Genomic DNA, 19,153 nt, shown 5'->3' with positions numbered 1-19,153 from the left:
TATCCTAGCCAACCAAGTCATATTGAAGAAACTGGTTAAACCTTCATCATTCAAGCCACCAGTCATTCTCACTTCAAGTATGCTGGAAGAAAGCAAAGAAAAAACAAAGTTGAAATGGGAGTGTTGTGGGCATATTTTAATCAAGATGATTTTCTACCAATCTCAAAAGAACTTTCAGAAGATGACTACAATAATCAATAAACTGAACTCATATGTAGAGTATATGTGGATGTTCTGAGAGTTGTGAAGATCTACTTCAAGGATGGCTCATTTAACATATTCAAGAAATAAATAATGGAAAAGTTCTCAATAGTGGAACTTGAAAGAACGATTAGTATGATGACTGAAAATGATAAGTTCACAAGAATGAGGAAGGTACAACCTGTTGAAATGCTGATAAACAGAAATGAAAGAAGAGCAAGGGAAAATGTTGAAATAGAAGAAATGGTTATTAAGAAGGCCGATGAGCTAGACATAATGGAGTAAAAATCAAATGAACTCAAGGCTCAAGGATTATACAGAGTTTCTGAATATGGTGTATATTTACATATCAAAACCTACATGTTATCAAGATACAAAGTTGAACATCTTGGAAGTTACTCATTAGAAGAATGGCTAAAGCTAGTGAAAGTATTGAGAGGGACTGAGATCATTGAAGAACTTGAATGTCTTGTAAGATTAAAGGACTTGATTAGATCTCAGCTAGGACATGAAAATTTTAGCTAATTCTGCATTCTAATTCTCAACAATACCAGCTAGATGACGATAATGTATCAAATAATATATTTTGTATAGTTGTATTTTTCTCATCTTAGCTTGGGATTAGTCTTGTTATTAGGCATGAATTTGTGACAAGCAATTTCTCACAAATTGGGGTAGATTATTGTGCAAGGCATGTCTTAATATAACAAGACTAAATTATTTTGACAATCCTAAGAATTAGTTGACTTTTAATAGTTGTGTAATCTGTAAATATATTTCTTGAGTCTGTAAAAATGATTAGAAGACTAGGCTGTGATATTTTTCAGTGAACAACCAATAAGCCAAGGAATAAATCTCTGAAAGAAGATCAAGCCCGATCATGCCTCAGAATGAAGATACATAGTTTGGAGAAGAATAATGTTGTATATTGAAAATTATGCTAAGTCAAATATCGAGAAGTTACATATCAAGGAATATCGAGAATTGTTCAAGCTTGTAGAGAAATCACATTCTGTAGAGAAGTCATTTATCTATAGAGAAGTTATTTGGCCTGTAGAGAAGTCATTTTTCTATAGAAAAGTCAATTTTTATGTCGACAAGTCTAATGCATGTAGAGATGTGGAGATATCGACAAGTTAAATACATGTAGAGATGTGGAGATATCGATAAGTCAAATGCATGAAGAGATGTGGAGATATCGATAAGTTAAATACATGTAGAGATGTGGAGATATTGACAAGTCAAATGCATGTAGAGATGTGAAGATATCGATTAGTCAAATGCATGTAGGGATGTGGAGATGTCGATAATTTAAATACATGTAGAGATGTGAAGATATCGATAAGGCTTTTTGTACTTAGAAGAACTCGACAACAATTTCACTTACAGAATGCATATATCATGAAGATTTCAAATTACCAGTCAACAAACCATTTTATCATTAAAATTGGAAAGTCTACAAATTCAGCTTGAAGAGTGCAAGATCAAGGGTCAAGATGAACTGGACAAAGGACTGTAGCAGACCCGGAAGATTGTACGCAGATATGCGGCACTTGAAATAGAAATAGACAAAAGAGGTTTAGAAAATATGTTAGCCTATTTTAGTGCGATCTCTGTAAACTATGCATGTTGTTCTAGAAAGCATGTCACGGGTCCTTTGTGTCAGTTGTAACTAAATAGTTTAGGTTTTCTTGTATTCTTTCAAGTAGAAGTTAAATTCTTTGATATCAAGAACTTAGATTTGTAACACAACCCAATTGATTTTGAATAAAGATCAAGTGAGTTTTGATAATCATTTTTTGTGTCTTTTACAGTTAATAGATTATCATTACAAAGTGCTTTAGCTGTTAAGTTCAAGCAAGCCTAAACACTAAACTTGATTTCTTGAAAACAATTCAAAAAGTTTTTTAAGTAAAATCAAGAAACACACATTCACCCCTCTCTGTGTGCATTTCATACCTAAAAAATTCAATTGTGTTCGCCCTACTTTTCTCATATATTTCCTGAGATAAGTTCTGATGTTGTAAATCAACCACTGACTTAAAATCGGTGAAAGACAATTTTAGTGCAACTCTAACCTGATGTTTGTCATCGTTCTTATCTTTATAAGCATCATCAAGTTTTCCTTTGATGTCATCTTTTGCATTCTCATTCTTGTCTTCTTGCTTAACTTTGTCAAGTACGTCAAAATCCTCATCCACACCATTTTCAGCACACACATCTTACATAATCTTCCACATAAATTTTAGCACTTGCATAACCAAACTCTTTTTATCTTCCTCACCCAACAAACAATCCAATTTTGGTTAAAGACAATCATCAAACACGTTGTATCCATATTCACTACTTTTAATTGTATCATCGTCATGTTTAACCATAATATTTATCTTAGGCTCGTAGTCCTTCGATAAAACTTCTCCATCATCAATTGTTTCATCCTCCGTCATGTTCTAACGAGTTTTTTCATTAGTTTCTACCTCTATATAACAAGTTTATCCCACCATATAAAGCAACACTTTTTAACCTGATCCCCTGCTTACTTTCAGGAACACACATAACATCAGAGTTGATTTATCAACATCAACATTCCAATTCAGAAACTCATCAACTCCAAGAGACCCATAAAATAATGTGCCTGTTTGGGGGAGCAGTTTTCCTTAGCTTTTCTAAAAATTAAGGGCATTTCTAATTAACCTAGATTGTTTGGGCAATTTTTTAAATGATCATATATCAGTGCTTAAAACAGATAAGTTGTAAGTGATCATGGCTTACTCTCCTTTTACCGATCTCCGTTTGAGGTTTTGTACTTGATTGATTTATTTACTAGAATAACTTAAATATCACTATATATATTTTGTACTTCTTTCTTTCTAAGTCAATGAATATTTTTTCATTTTTATTCGGTATGTTAAATTGCAAAAGTAAATATAACTAGAAAAAGTAATATGTCAAATAGAATTTAGAATTTAACTTTTCAATTTGATATTAAATTCTAAATTTAACAGTAAAATTAATATAATTTTTAATACCTAACCCGAAGTTATTATCCTTGTTTCAAAATTTTCTCTTTTTAATTTTTTATTCATGTATTAAAATTATAAATTAAGGTAATTTGTAATTTGCATTTTAATTTTATTTCAAAAAAATTACAATTCATAGGTTTTGATTTACCAAACACGTTATCAGTTTATAAGTAACTTATACTTAAAATTATCCAAATACGTAAATAATTTATAAGTTAAAATTTTCATACCATTTATATGACACTTTTCAACTTTAAGTCATAAGTCACATATTTTAAGAAATCTCAAACATGCCCAACGGTATATCAGCCGATACAATATCATTGTCATTGAGACGATTACCCATATTTGATGCCAAACCAGAATCCTCTCAAACATGATATTTTTCCGCCTCGAAGACTCGATTCATATCTTCTCTTTGACCTTTATTATGCTTGTTGTTATTCAATTTATTCGTCAACGTAGTCATCTTGACTATCAAAGCCTTGCGAGTCATGGTAAAAGCCGATATAACCTCTGCAAGATCTTCTTTGGTAACTAATTTTCCCATATTGAATCAATTAACGAAAAGATGGGATAAAGCCTACTCTGATGCCAACTGACTCAACACGGAAGCGTAGGAAAAGTAAGTGCTAATTCTCGTAAGAACTCTTACACGAGAAATTTTTAAATAAAACCTTGAATCTACAAGGTAAACCTTGAATCCACAAGGATTTCTTGAATCCACAAGAAAGAATAAGAGAAAACTTTTAAGGGTTTTGATAAAAGATTTTCAATATGTTACATCGTAGTGTTGTTTATACGGGGATAGGAAACCTTAAAACGAAATAAAATAAAACCTAATTAAAAATAACGAATAATTAAAATTGGAGTGATCATGCAGGATTTTAGCATGATCATGCATAATCCCTACATCCTCCACCAAGTAGTATCAACTGTTGAAATTTTCCAGTTTGGCATGATCATGCCATCCCAATGCGTGATCATGTCATCAAGCATCCTCATTAGCATGATAATGCAGTCATATGATCATGTCTTATTACAACCTCGTTATGTACCGAAAATTCTCCTACATCACTTTTTATATTTTAAAAGTAGCTGGTTAGTGAGGTTGAGAGGATTCGATCCCAAATCTCTCCGTAAACCCATTTACTATGTTAAATAATTAGTTAATCTAAAATCTTCAGATGTTACCTCAACATTTTTTAAAAAAGACATTTAAAACAATGTTTAGAATCGCAATTAAATCCTAACAATCTGAAATGATCAGACTAGTGGGAAAAATTATTCGGATCGAGCCACAAATTGCATCAACTACTACCTAACAATCGAATTCCACCACTACTACCCATTTAAGGCACTGAAGTTTAATCCAACTGAATACTTCTTTCACTCTCAAAGCATCGGCGAGGTTAGCCTACACCCATATTGACAGCAACTTTGCAAAAAAATGCACAACATTACCAGCATAATCCTCAATTATCCATCTTATACCAAAACTATCATTCTCATCCATGATATAAGCATCTACGCTGATCTTAATCATATATATACATATATATATATATAAATATATATAGGGGGTTACTCCCATAGAAACCAATTTAGAATGGAAATTAGAAACCAAATAATTTTCTTTTTAAAATTTATTCGAAATATAACACATATGGTATGCAAATCGATAGTTGAAAGATGTAGAAAAATACAGTGAAATCAGATTTTAAAAAAAATTACGGTTTAACGGGAAATATCAAATTAAAAACGGAGGGGGAAAACTGAAATTGGGTGTTGGAGGGTGTGATTTAGGGGGACCATTAGATTAGGTAGATCTAATGACTTAGATTAGTTCTAAGTTTTTATTTTAATTTTAGTTTGTATTTGATCATTCCCCTATATATATATATATATCAAGATAAACGATAAAAGATGTGACAACAACATTAGCAACACTATTTTTTTCTTTGCCACACTAATCCATTAGATGTGAGTGAATTTACTAATTACTCTTACTTAATAATTTTAACTACTTAAGAACATGTATATGTATATGATATGTTAGACAAATATAAATAAGCATTCACCAAATATAAATTTAAGATTTACCGTAAAACCGCCGTAAAATACACATTTTTGTGGTTAAATATTTTTACTTACTATTATTATTATTATATTGACACTTAGACCTATTTTTATCGTAATTTGTATATAAACCAATAACTTTTATAATAAAAAATATTACCTTCTTTATTTTTTCTTCATTTTTATTTAATAAAATAAAATATTACTTCCCTTATCCCAACCATTTCTTTATAATTTTCTTTTTGTAATGTCTAATCCAATTCTTTACATTTCAAAATTTACCAAAAAAAGTCAATGGGTCCCACCACTTTCCCCCATTTTCCTCCCTTTTCACACTAAATTTACTCCACTATCTCTCTTTTATATATTAAAAATTAATGGGTCCCACCACTTCACCGACCTTTCTTCCTTTTCTTCACTTTATATATATTTTTTTAATCTCCGTACCCAAACCAAACGTAAAAAATTGGTCGGGACGGAGGAAGTATAATTACTAACAACTAAAAATTACATTTTTCAGTTAAAACACGTTGTATTTTTGCAAAATAACATAAGCGGTTTTATTTAATAAAATAAAATATTATTACTATTATAATAAATAAACATTCAATTACCAACACAGTGTGAATTTAATTAAAATTAATGATATAATATAAATATTTTAATTTAAGTTAACAACTAAATTAAATTAAATTAATGGTATAATACTAATTTTTTTAGTTTAAATTAAATTAAAAAATCAAATAATAATAAAAAAAAATCATGAATCGCACTAATTTTAAGACATATTTAAAACTATTGAAGTAACCTATATGAAATTAATTAATCTTGGGTGCAAATGATTGTTTACAGATCATATAATTAGTTTGTTGGGGCTTTCATTAATACTACTGGTTAGGACACCGATTAGGCTTAAACTACAATCTTAGAAAAGGGTAATAAAGCCGAGGACAAGAGTATATGACAAGCACGTGAAATTATAAACTAAAATAAAAAGAACTGGCAATCTGCTTTAAAATATTTGAATTTCGCTTATAAAGATGAGTAATAAAGCAATCTTTCTGCCTGGGTTTTGTTATTAATAAAGTACATACTCACAATGAAAGTAGCTACTTTTTTAATTGATCGAGGGTTTGGAACCAATTCTCCCCTTTCTATAAAATCCCGAAAGGTAGGAAGTACAGGCTTGTGCATTTTTTTATCCAAAAACGCTAAATTTATTAAAATCGCTTTCAAAATTTTTAAATATTGATGTGAAGTATAAATACATGATAATTTTTTTTTCAATATGTGTAACCAAATTATTTTTCTAAATTTTAAAATATAAGATAGTATCTAATTTTGAAAACATATAATTTAGTAGTGTCTTGTTAAAACTTAAATATAGTTTCCTTAGTATTTTGATTTTAGTATATTAAATTAAACTATTAATTGAACAGTAATTAACATAAAATAAGAAAAGGGAAGTAGTTTGGGTCCCGTGCCGTGCAAAATAGAAGGTGGACTGGGCATAAAATGTGTACTATTTTCTATCGTTTGTTAATTACTTGCAACATTCATTATTCATACATACTGTTAATTTACACTTGTGTTTCTTTTCCTTATACACAGAGAGAGGGGATTAAGAGAGAGATAGAGAGCTGAGGTGCATGATAAATTAGGTTTTATATTTTGCGACCGCACAAGAATGTTTAACATTTCTTGATTGCCCACGAGCTGTTTGATCTACTTCTCATCCCCCCCCCCTTTTATTTTTGATAATTTTGGTGAGTTTTGCGGCTTTCTATTTATTTTCTTTAATTCCCATGCTTGGATCCTGTTATTCTTTTATTTCATGCCTCTTATTTCATTGACCCATTGTTTTTTTTTTTAAAAAAATGATAATTTGCCAGTTAGGTTTTGATTGTGTTTAAGTTCTTTTAACTACATTTTTTACACTTTTTATGGATTAGAATCATGGGTTTTTTTTTCAGTTAGGTTCTGATTCTGTTTTGGTCTTGCAACTACATTTCGTGCTTGTTTTATGAATTAGAATCATGGGGTGTGGTTTTTGATTTTGTGATGTATGCAGATCAAAGAACTTTTTTTTATTGATAAAAAAGGTGCCTTTTTGGTTTGTGGGGTAGTAAGAATTGGTGTTTAGGGTGTGTAAAGAGGTAGTGAATGGCTACACAGACGATGGGATCTCAGGGTCGTTATGGGAGTGGTGGTGGCAATGGAAATGGTAATCGGGGTACAGAAGAGCCGAGAACAGATTTGTTGGGTAGGCAAAGTTCTATCTACAATCTTACTTTAGATGAGGTTCAGGACCAATTAGGGGATTTGGGAAAACCATTGAGCAGCATGAATCTTGATGAGCTTCTCAAGAGTGTTTGGTCTGCTGAGGCTAATCAGGGAATTGGCGGGGTTGATTTCGGGGATGCTCTACCGGGAAACTTTGGTTCAAGCTCCTCTTTACGCAGGCAGTCGAGTGTTTCTTTGGCCAAGGGATTGAGCAAGAAAACTGTTGACGAGGTGTGGCAGGATATTCAAGAGGGACAGAAAAAGACTAGACTTGATAGGAAAATGCGGGAGAGGAAATCCACTCTGGGAGAGATGACTTTGGAAGATTTCTTAGTGAAGGCAGGGGTAGTTGCTGAAGGAGAAAAAAACCCAGGCGTTGTTCCTGTGGATGATCCGATTGATTTACCTCAACAAAGTGCTCCACAACAAGCTCCGTGGATGCAGTACCCGACACCTTCAGTCCATCAGTTGGCTCAGCAACAACAACAACAAAATATGTTTTCTGTTTTTATGCCCGGTCCTCCAATTCCACAAACTCTTCCAGTTACTGCTAATCCAATGATGGATGGTTATGCCGATGCCATGTCTCCTTCCGCGTTAATTGATACTGTTTCAGATACACAGGCACCGGGAAGAAAGAGGAATGTCGTGGGAGTTGTTGAGAAAACTGTTGAAAGGAGACAGAAGAGAATGATCAAGAATAGGGAATCTGCTGCTCGGTCACGAGCAAGAAAGCAGGTTAGTAACAAACGTCTGAGCTCGTTGGGTCCATACCTGAAATTAATTCTCAGAAACATGATATTTCTTTGCTCATGAACAGGCTTACACCCAAGAGCTGGAGTTAAAGGTTTCACGTCTGGAAGAAGAGAATGAAAGACTTAAGAGACAGAAGGCAAGTTGTAAAAATTGTTGCATTTATGTTTTTCAGTATGTATCTGGTATATTATATATATTTGTAAGAATACGAGGTCGGGAGTGAGGTTTCAAAACCATGACCTTGTCATGGAGTGAGGGGGGGGGGGGTTCCTTTCCACCAGGCTGTCCCTCTGATACACCTATATTGAGATGGTTGGATTTGGTCTGGTTGTGTTGAGATTAAGTCTTAGATAATAATTCTCTATTATCATTAATTATGATTCCAAGCCAGTCAGAATATGGATAGGCTTGATAATATTAATCCTTTACTTGAGTTGTGACAAATGCTATTTAAAGTTTCTGAACTCAAGGTAACTAGGAGATATCACAGAATAAACATATGATTCATGCTCTTTGTAATAAATGTTCGTTTTGCAGTTGATAATAGCATTAGATTTCTTCAATGCACTTGTTTGATGTATGTGTGAACAACTAAACCAAAAAATACAGGGCCACCCTTCTTCTTGTGCCAAAGATCTTACCTTCTGAAGGAACTTTATATGTTTAGACTGAAATATGTCTGCAACGTGCTAATTTAATTTCTGTATTTTGGTCTGTCATTGATGCTGCTAAATTTAAAACTCTGTTGATACAATGAACTTTCATGTGATGACGTTCAGATTTGATTGGGACCGTAGGAGGAATACTTAGTACGATTCTAGTACTCTTTTTAGCACTTATAGTGACTGCTGGTCAGCACGATGTGGTTTCTGTTTTTTTTGGGGTTGTTTTGCTATGGGTGAATCACAATCTAAGTTGAACTCGAAGAATGTTATCAAACTAATCCGAAAGGAATCTAACTTTTCATTGCAGTAGGGCTATTAAACTTCGTTTTTATGACTTTTGAGGGGTTTTAAGACTTTCCTTGCACTGCAGTATTTGTACTCATTTTTTTAATGAAATATGTGGTCTGTTAAGTGACCAAGGTCTTGCCATATTAGATCCCACATTTTGTCCCTACTTGCATAACAGTTTTTACCAATTATCGTGCTGCTTCCTCTTACTGTTGCCTTCGAGAAATTCTTTAACGTTATGCATTTGGTCATTTTGCAGTTTCCTCGTTATGATTTTTTATCTGTTACTTTTTGCATGCTTAGATTGCAATACAGTAAATGTTATGATTTTTAAATTAAGTTAGATTACTATGTGGTATAATTGATCTTGATGTAGTGCAATATCGATGCATGCCAGCTCTGATAATATGCCACTTGCACTTGTAGCAAGCCTCATTTGGAAAAGTGTTTTGATTGATCATACAGATCTACACTTATGTTAGGGTTTCTTGATCGTTTGATTGTTTGAAGTGAATATTTTGACTGATGTCTTGTTGTCAGCTACTAAATCTACTGTACCATACTCTCTCTCTGACTTTTGGCCAAATAAATGTTTAGACAAAAAGTTAGAGTAAGATATCTCGAAAGATTGTCCTGGACTTATTAGTTATTACCCTTACCACTTAGAATTGGATCAAAGATCTCAAGTCACCAAAAGAGGACAGGAGGGATGTGAATATACACATTCGACCCTTGCCTGTATCTGTATGCATGAAAAGAAAATAGATCACTTCTTTTATTAATTAATCATTATCTGGTGCTGCGCTAGAGTGTAATTGTTGGATTTTTATAAATAAATGATAACTGATAAAAGATATTCTAAAAGAGTAAACTAAAACAGAACTATTTTATTATCTGAAGCCATACTTCTATTAAAATACATTATAATTCACCTCTTTATATAGGTGTACATTTAACCAATACACCTAATAAATAGGTAACCCTAACCTTATCTATAATTCAAAAACTACATTATCTAATAAATATTTAAACTCTATTTCTAACAACCTAATCAAAATCAATCCAAAAAACAATTCAAATAATTTTGAATTATTATTTCCAACACTCCCTCTTAATTCAAAATTTTTAAAATTACTTGACCAGTGATGTACTTCCCATCACCTCTACCACTGTTGCAGAGCACTTCTCTCCACAATTTCATTCGGGAGCCCTTCTCTCCACAGTTTCATTTGGGAGCCCTTCTCTCCACAGTTTCATTCGGGAGCCCTTCTCTCCACAGTTTCTTTATGGTGCACATAATCACCAATAACTCAAAAAAAATATTTTTTTTGAAGCCCTGAGACACACATCTCATTCTTCATGAAAGGTAACCCTAACCTTATCTATAATTCAAAAACTACATTATCTAATAAATATTTAAACTCTATTTCTAACAACCTAATCAAAATCAATCCAAAAAACAATTCAAATAATTTTGAATTATTATTTCCAACACTCCCTCTTAATTCAAAATTTTTAAAATTACTTGACCAGTGATGTACTTCCCATCACCTCTACCACTGTTGCAGAGCACTTCTCTCCACAGTTTCATTCGGGAGCCCTTCTCTCCACAGTTTCATTTGGGAGCCCTTCTCTCCACAGTTTCATTCGGGAGCCCTTCTCTCCACAGTTTCTTTATGGTGCACATAATCACCAATAACTCAAAAAAAATATTTTTTTTGAAGCCCTGAGACACACATCTCATTCTTCATGAATCTCTAGCAATACTACCATCTGTTTTCTTCCATTTCTTCATTTGTTCGCAGCAATTTTTTGACGCCCAGTTACTCAATCGAACATAGCTCTGATACCATGTTGGATTTTTATAAATAAATGATAACTGATAAAAGATATTCTAAAAGAGTAAACTAAAACAGAACTATTTTATTATCTGAAGCCATACTTCTATTAAAATACATTATAATTCACCTCTTTATATAGGTGTACATTTAACCAATACACCTAATTAATAGGTAACCCTAACCTTATCTATAATTCAAAAACTACATTATCTAATAAATATTTAAACTCTATTTCTAACAACCTAATCAAAATCAATCCAAAAAATAATTCAAATAATTTTGAATTATTATTTCCAACAGTAATGAGCCTTCACTTGCATCTAATTTTTTCAATAATGTTATATCAGCAACTAAATATTCAACATTTTTTGCAAACTTTTTTTCAATGTTGCCTTTTGGCCCTTTAACTGTCCCACTCAAACAGGCCTGAAGGGTGTTAAGGTTTAACCCAAAGGCCATTAATATGAAGGTAAATCAAACTTCATTAAACATAAAATACATCTTCAAACATATATTTCTCCATGTGATTTGAACGCATGCACAATCTCTCACTGACGGAGGGAGGTAGTATACATATTATAATCATTGCATCTGCAGCTCCACTGGTAGAAGCTTATTTGTGTTGAGCTGTAAACAAGGGATTGAGCCCCCTTGTATTGTTTTTAAGTTCCTATTTTTTCTTAATTTCTCACTTTTACTTGTAGTTTTTAATTTTTGAGTTTTTACATATTTTTTACATGTTTAAAAGATTATAAACCCTTATTGTTGATAATACAATATAGAAATCCTTCTTTTTTTTTATTTGAGTTCATTTTATAATTAAAAATTTAAATTATTGTTATGTAACCCCCCCCCCCCCCCAAAAAAATATATTTCTTCATGCCAGTCACTGCATTCTCTCTCTAGAATTTACATGAATTTCTTCTCTATTTTTTTTAAATTATATATCTTTCTGTAATGAGCACACACACACACACCCCTTGATATATAAATGCGTATGCCATATCTTTGAACTTAATTCTCCCTAGATTTATTTATAAATTGAAAGTTTGGCAAAGTGGAATCAATGCAATATATTTTGGTCTAAATATCAAATTACTGCTTAATTATGATGATCATGGTTCTTTTTGAGGATTCCCTATAGTGCCTTAGCTTTTGAACTTCTCTGGACATATCTTAATAATTTCGATGTCCGTAGATATATGATAGAATATGAAATGGAAATTTATTGAAACATAATACACGGAACAACTATTATATGGGTGGCGACTGGTGAATGATTGACAAATGCCTAGCTGCTGACTGTTTAGAGCACTAGCTTGTACAGTTCAGTGATTACCGATATCCACTTTCTTGTATATATGAGGAGAAGGAAACAGTAAATTATAGGCTTTCTCTCTTTTGATATTGAAGAGGCTCCTTTCCCTTGCAAGTTGCAACAACGCGATGGTATTCCTGTGCTGTTGCTGACTTGCTATAGTTTTGTTTCTTCGTTCTGTTAGTCTCTGTTAGTTACCTTCAAAATTTACTGGAGAAGACAAATAATGTAATTATCTTTTTTTCTTTTGCCAAGTCAATTAATATGATAATGATCTATTGGTATCTACTAATTTCTAATGTATTGTGACATTCATGTAGGAGGTTGAGAAGGAGTTGCCACATGTACTGCCTCCTGAGCCGAAGTACCAGCTCCGTAGAACAAGCTCAGCCCATTTCTGAACCAAGTGTTTATTGTGCTGGAAGTATTGTTATCTAGATGAGGTGTGTTTGGTAATGTTATTATTATTTCGTTAGATAGCCTCAGTCCTATGTCTTCCCAGTAGCTGAGATGTACTACATGGCTATATCCAACATTAGCGGGTATTCACAAAGTTCCCTGACCAGGTCTATTGTTGCTTGATAGTAGGATTTGGCCATTGATTGTGCACCCGCTTTCTCTTCTGTTATGTAAATGTTAGAGTTCAGTCTTTGAATGTATTCACCTCTAACAGTGATATCCTGTTGCTAGTCTTTTTTAGTCAATATTCTTAATTTTAAGCGTTTCATCAGTTTTGTATGACCTACCCTTTCTTTTCCTCTTCTCATGGTCTTTGATGAGCATTTCTAATAAAACCTTTTGATCTGATCTGACTGTTGAATGTATTCTTGTGCAGTTCTGCATGTGACACTACCCTCACTATTCCGGTGAAGTAAGAAAACACACCTTCTGATTAATATCCCGTATATCTTATAAAGATAAACATAGTAGTGTGGAAATATAGTTCTGTCATTTTTCTACTTAATATTTTAAGTGTGTAGAATAATTGTAGAAGATCCTCATGGGTTTTGGTCCCCCTAGATATAACTTGTTTGAAATCAGAATGATTCAGATCAAGGCAAGAACTGAATGTTTTATGACTCGTTTTTGTTATGAAAGTGAACAATACAGTAGGATGAATGAATGAGAATACAGTTTCAAGTAGGCAGAATCCAGCTTTATTAAGTTTTAGTGTAATTATATTTGAATAATTTAGCTGGTAAATATCTATTCAGAAAACAGTGTTAATTTTATTACAGCCTCTTGCATCTGGCAGGTATACTTCATTATTAGGGAATACAAACGAGAAATTATAGAATACAGCCAGAAATACTTATATGTTGTAGAATGGTAAATAAATATGTTTTTACGTTATAAATTATCATGCATTATTCCTGTCCCGGCTGTAGCTTTGTAGCTCAAGTATCTGAGATGCTTTCCTGGGGTTGAGACAAGAAGGCTTTTGTAGCATTCTCATCGCTGCAATACAAACAAGGGTGTTGTTCCACACGCTGCCTCTGCAAAACATTTCTGGTTAGCATCACAATCTCCTTGTTACTCAAAGCACCCGAATTCTCTTTCAACACCATTTGAACAGCATTACTAAATGCTCCATAAGCCTTCTTTTCTCCACCTGAACCAGAAATATCAGCCGAACTCTCATTTGCTTGGCACCCGCTCAGTAAAACACCCGAGTCTGGATGCAGCATTTGCTGCTCGTCTTGAGGTAATAGGAACTTCGAGCTTGCATTGCTTCCAAAAATCTCTAGCAAATGGGTGCTCAGGTCGGATGTGTTAATGTTTGTTAATGAAGAAAGGTGTTGTAGAATTGTATCAACTGGTATGGTTTTAGTCTTATGTGTAAAGTCTGATGTGCCTTTCTGGAGGACCTTATCCGGCCCGATTTGTTCTTTTTCTTTGTCGATGAGGCCTCCGCTGTGACAGGAATCTGAGATGATCGTGAAGCTTGCTCCCTCAGGTAGCCGATTTACCAGCTCCCGAAAGTCGACATCTGTCCAAATTAATTAAGCAAATTAAACATACCCAGCCTACTAGATTAGATTAGCATGTGTGGGCGTGTGTGTGTTCTCTTATAACAAATTGATTAGAGATTATGAAATGAAAATAGTGAATAACCTGTGATAAGATTAAAGTCGCAAGGAACAATTGCTTCATCTTTACGAAACGGATGGCGAGGCTTGACAGAGGGGATTCGTGTGCCATGGCCACTATAGTGGAAAAAGAGAACATCACCGGCTGCTGCCTCATCAATCATCCTCCCGAGTGCCTTCTTTATGTTCTCACCTGTTGGCAATAGTGTGGATCCGGGAGCATCGGTCAGGACCTCGATATCGTTAGGATCGAATAGAAACCGAGTCACTAGTGTCATTTGCATGCTCAACACATCGTTGATGCATCCATGCAGCTCATTAGGGGTATTTGGGTAGTTGCATCCAACTAGGACTGCCATCCTCTTGGCCATTCTTCTAAACTTGGTTTTAAAGTGATTCAGTTATGTTGTATTGGAATTTGGTAATCTTATTTATAGATGTCAGGGAGTTGATAAGTTAGTTTTCCTACAATGAGGAGTTGTTACAAGGCTTCTTAATTAATATGCACTCAATCGATCATTACTCAAAGGTTTATTATATCTGGAACTTGCATATGTTGGTTAACTTCCACTCTTTCTCTCCCCCACTGCCAATTCATGAATATATGTATTTTTGTAGTGGTATTTTACACGCGAAGAAACTAGAATATCACTTAACCTAACCTTGTAATTTCCCTGTGATTCCGTAAACCTTCATTTCATATGTTCTCTGAAAGATGCCTTGGAATAATTTAACTGAAATGCGTGTGTTTTTGTATATATATTCGGCCAAGGAACTTCATTTCATTTCACACGTATCAATCCCACATTGAGTACATTAACTTCATTTCTCAGAACAATTCTAAAGCACCCAGATCGTTACGCAAAATGGATCTCAAATCAAGTATTGCAAATCAATTAATTAATAATGTTGGACCCACTGCATTCACATAAATTTTACCCATATTCTGGCTGCTCTTATTTTATAGTGCATTTAACATATTGCTCCGTAATTAAAATAGAAAAGTTAGTATCATTTGTATTATTGTATAAACCATGAATAGACACCAATTTCCAATTTTCACCAGCATACTGCATACATACACAAACAAAGACCAGGAGTATTGTCCTTCATTAATAAATCAAAAGGAGTACAATACAGTTACAGCAACATGAGATGGGAGCAAGTTGAGCTGTTTTGGTGCAAGTTTTACCCAAGACCTTACTATTCAATTTCATTAGATCAAACCAAACAAGGCCTGGGAATGGTTATATTGCAACAATATTCATCATCTTTTTACAACCTTCCAGCTGCAACAAACCTTTGGTTCATATACCCCAATACAAACGTAATACATCATAGTTACATTTTGTGCCAGAATAATAATTAGGTTATATCATAACCTAATCTCCTCAAAATATTAGTAGGCTACTAGACTTGCATCTTTAGGTACAAGAGAGTGGTTCAATATTGGTCACGGAACAAAATATTTAATAAACACACAGGAAGAATGCTGCAGCTATATCTTCCACTATTTACGAGCAGTTTGTATCGTAACTTGCAAGACCTTGCAACTCCGGCCCTTCAAGTCGAGGATTGTTCTCAAAACTGAAAGATTTGCTATGAATTACAATCAAAGATCCTGACTACAAGGATATAATATGAGGACAAGCAATGAAAGAAACTTATAAACCCTTCTCCCACATATATAGATTGACGTCTTCCTATTGTGTACAACTGAGACGATACAAGGGGCGGAGCCCCCTGCTTATGCTGTTAAGTACTGGAAAAGTTGCCTTTGTCATATGACTCATGACCTAGTAAAATTGTTAATGTTTCACTAAGAAGGCGTTCACCCATATCTAGGTACTTCTCCCGTTTAATAACAACTACATCGTAACAAAAAGGTGGTGTGCCTAAAGCTACAAACAGAAGATGAGAATGACAAATGCTAGAGTAAAAGATGCAAGGAATACATACTTATTCAGTGGAATGTGCTCAAAAGGACCTGTAGTAGGAATTGGTCCACACAAATTGTTGCTTGATACATCCCTGGTAATACATACATGCATGGTTAATCTTATAACAGAGTTAGTTGACAAATAAGAGAATGTGCAAACATATTCTTTGAAACACTTACACAACTTTTAGGCTGGAGATACTGGCAAGTTCCCTTGGGATCCTCCCAACCAAATGATTGTCATTAAGACGCCTGCAAATATATTTTTTAAAGATGACCTTATAACAATTAATACAAGTGAAATATATGTCTATGCACATATCCACAAGCAAATACGGGAAAAAAAGTTACAGCAAAACCAACATACATGAATACTAATGATTTTAACTTCCCCAGTGTAGCAGGAATTTTCCCTGTAATGTTGTTGTTGTACAAGTCCAAGCTTATTAGATTTTTCAAGTTACCAAGCTCAGCAGGAATAGTCCCTCCAATGTTATTTTTGTAAAGCTCTCTGCGTCAAGAACTATAAATTAATACTTTTCAAGTATGTTAAAGTATCAGTACCACTAAAGACCACGGGTCTCATACCAATACTTCACACAAAGAACAAATAGAAAATCTACATAAAACTATTTATCATCATTTATTTCATTCATTACCAATACTTCACACGAAGAACAAATAGAAAATCTACATAAAACTATTTATCATCAACCATTTCATTCATTACTATGCGTATACAACACTTACAGATACTGCAGATGTTCAAGTTTCCCAAGATCAGGCACTAAATGACCAGACAAATTTGAGTTGCCCAGGTCCCTGCATGGCAGAATCATGATATTTTATTGTTATGATCTTTACGTAGTCGAAGGTGAAATAATCACACTTGAGATGAACAAAATAAAGGGGGGGGGTAGATTGCAGTCTTTTAACCATGTATGACTTGTGACTATACTTTCCAATGAACAACAAATCCAATCAACAACTGACTTTGGCAACTTATATTCTAAAAGGTTACTGTGGTAATTAAAACAATGTTGCTTTGTGAAATTAACAGTAATTTCAAAACATCAGTTGGTGAAAGCGTGAAACAAGCAGAAGCAGCAAAACTCGAAAACTGACAAGGAACTGTTATCCTGTAAGAAATTTATTCATAATTCTGTGAAGATCATCTCGTTCAATCCATATACATGTAATTACCAGAAACTTAAACCATATAACAGTGTAACACCCATGAACGAAAATAAATCGGAATAGTTAACATGTCAAAAGCATCTCATAACGTACAAATCCTTAAAGCTATTTTTAACAAGGCAGAAGCAAATAGGAGCAGTTAAGTAAAGGCTCAAACAAGTGCTTTATACAAATGTAAATGTTAGTTACTCCACATAAATTAACCGACAATATAGCCTCAATAACTTTCTAAAATAATGATACCACAAGTCCTTGCAACTAAAGGCACCCAAGTTAAACAAAAAGTTACCAATTATTAACAAGTACATACAGATCTACATGCTTAAATCTCTAAATTACTACAAAAACAGTTCTTTCATCTAATATGCATCAATTTTCAATAATCCTACAACTAACATCAAGGTTACTATAATTCCCACATCTACTCATATCACCTCTTTCACTCTTGAAATTACAATTAGTATGAAAAAACCTAAACTTTACGAAACAACTTCATACAAAATGATTTGGTTCCAGCTAAAAATAATTTCAAGAAAATAAAAATCAAATCTTTAAGCTAAATTCAAGAACAAAACAAAAGTTCATAAAAAGCACAACATAAATCACAAAGCAAAAATAACATAATTTCAAGAAAATAAAAAACCTAGCTTTAAGCTAAATTCAAGAACAAAATAGAAGTACATAAAATGACGCAAAGTAAAAATGATAAAATTTCAAAAAAATAAAAATCAAATCTTTGAGCTAAATTCAAGAAAAAAAAACAAAAGCGGCAAAAAAACACAGTAAAAAAGTGAGTGGGTGTGTGTGTACATACAGGCGAGTGACTTGATTGTCTTGATTACAAGTGACATGAAACCAAGTACAAGGGCTGACAAGGTTAGGATCCCAGCTTTGTAAAACGTTGTCTGGATCTTTGACGCTCCGGCGCAGCGCGTAGAGCGCGTCACCTTCCGAGTTTCCATTTACTACAGTTACAAATACAGTTAAGGCAAGTAGTATAAGCTTACCCACCACCATAGCTAAACACCCCTTTGATTTCTCAGCTTTGTGTGTGTGTTGTGTATGTATAGGTAGGGATCTGGGTTGGGAATCTTTTGGTTTTAGTTCTGCTTTTTGGGTTGTTTTTTCTGAGTATAGAACTTTTAAGTTTGATTTGATAATTTATAATTGTAAATGATGAATGGGAATGGAATGGAGGGTAATGGTATGTGAATGTGTAGTTGTTTGTTGACTTGGGTGGGGCTGCTATTGGGTCTTTTGTTTATTTTTTAGGTTTTCTAATATGTGCAAAAATGCAGACAATAAGCCCTAATTATCCTGAGTTTGGTGAATTTGGTATATTTTGATTGAGTCTCTAATCATAAATATTGATGAATCCCTATATTTATAACAACTATACCAATAAAAATACACCAAACTCAAAAATTTAGTACTGCATTGGACACACGTTAGAAATATCATTATTATTTTTTT

At 33.4% G+C, this 19,153-nt stretch overlaps 3 protein-coding genes across 4 annotated transcripts; 1 reads left to right on the top strand and 2 right to left on the bottom strand.

Annotated features, from left to right (window-relative positions):
* Positions 1 to 6,841: 6,841 nt before the first annotated feature.
* LOC141720741 (ABSCISIC ACID-INSENSITIVE 5-like protein 2) lies at positions 6,842 to 13,450 on the top strand. Of its 2 annotated transcripts, XM_074523340.1 has the most exons (5): positions 6,842 to 7,069; positions 7,375 to 8,324; positions 8,407 to 8,478; positions 12,775 to 12,897; positions 13,290 to 13,450. In XM_074523340.1, the coding sequence occupies exons 2-4, from the start codon at positions 7,467 to 7,469 to the stop codon at positions 12,853 to 12,855; spliced, it is 1,011 nt and encodes a 336-aa protein (XP_074379441.1). In that variant the 5' UTR covers positions 6,842 to 7,069; positions 7,375 to 7,466; the 3' UTR covers positions 12,856 to 12,897; positions 13,290 to 13,450. The 2 variants fall into 2 exon arrangements, with proteins under 2 accessions (XP_074379441.1, XP_074379440.1); XM_074523339.1 differs by lacking the exon at positions 13,290 to 13,450 and having other exon boundaries at positions 6,843 to 7,069; positions 12,775 to 13,195.
* A 200-nt stretch (positions 13,451 to 13,650) lies between these two features.
* On the bottom strand, positions 13,651 to 15,096 carry LOC141720742 (metacaspase-9-like). Its single transcript, XM_074523341.1, has 2 exons — positions 14,570 to 15,096; positions 13,651 to 14,444 (listed from the first exon to the last, which is right to left on the bottom strand). Exons 1-2 carry the CDS (start codon positions 14,913 to 14,915, stop codon positions 13,852 to 13,854), a joined length of 939 nt encoding a protein of 312 aa, XP_074379442.1. The 5' UTR covers positions 14,916 to 15,096; the 3' UTR covers positions 13,651 to 13,851.
* Positions 15,097 to 15,635: 539 nt separating this feature from the next.
* On the bottom strand, positions 15,636 to 18,833 carry LOC141720739 (leucine-rich repeat protein 1-like). The gene is made up of 6 exons (XM_074523338.1): positions 18,495 to 18,833; positions 17,234 to 17,305; positions 16,851 to 16,994; positions 16,664 to 16,735; positions 16,504 to 16,575; positions 15,636 to 16,131 (listed from the first exon to the last, which is right to left on the bottom strand). The coding sequence occupies exons 1-6, from the start codon at positions 18,695 to 18,697 to the stop codon at positions 16,059 to 16,061; spliced, it is 636 nt and encodes a 211-aa protein (XP_074379439.1). The 5' UTR covers positions 18,698 to 18,833; the 3' UTR covers positions 15,636 to 16,058.
* Positions 18,834 to 19,153: the final 320 nt, after the last annotated feature.

The sequence above is a fragment of the Apium graveolens genome, chromosome 4 (genome assembly GCF_009905375.1).
Source record: "Apium graveolens cultivar Ventura chromosome 4, ASM990537v1, whole genome shotgun sequence".
Taxonomy (NCBI): domain Eukaryota; kingdom Viridiplantae; phylum Streptophyta; class Magnoliopsida; order Apiales; family Apiaceae; genus Apium; species Apium graveolens.
Note: the sequence above shows the minus strand (reverse complement) of the source record. Positions and strands in the feature narration are given on the sequence as shown.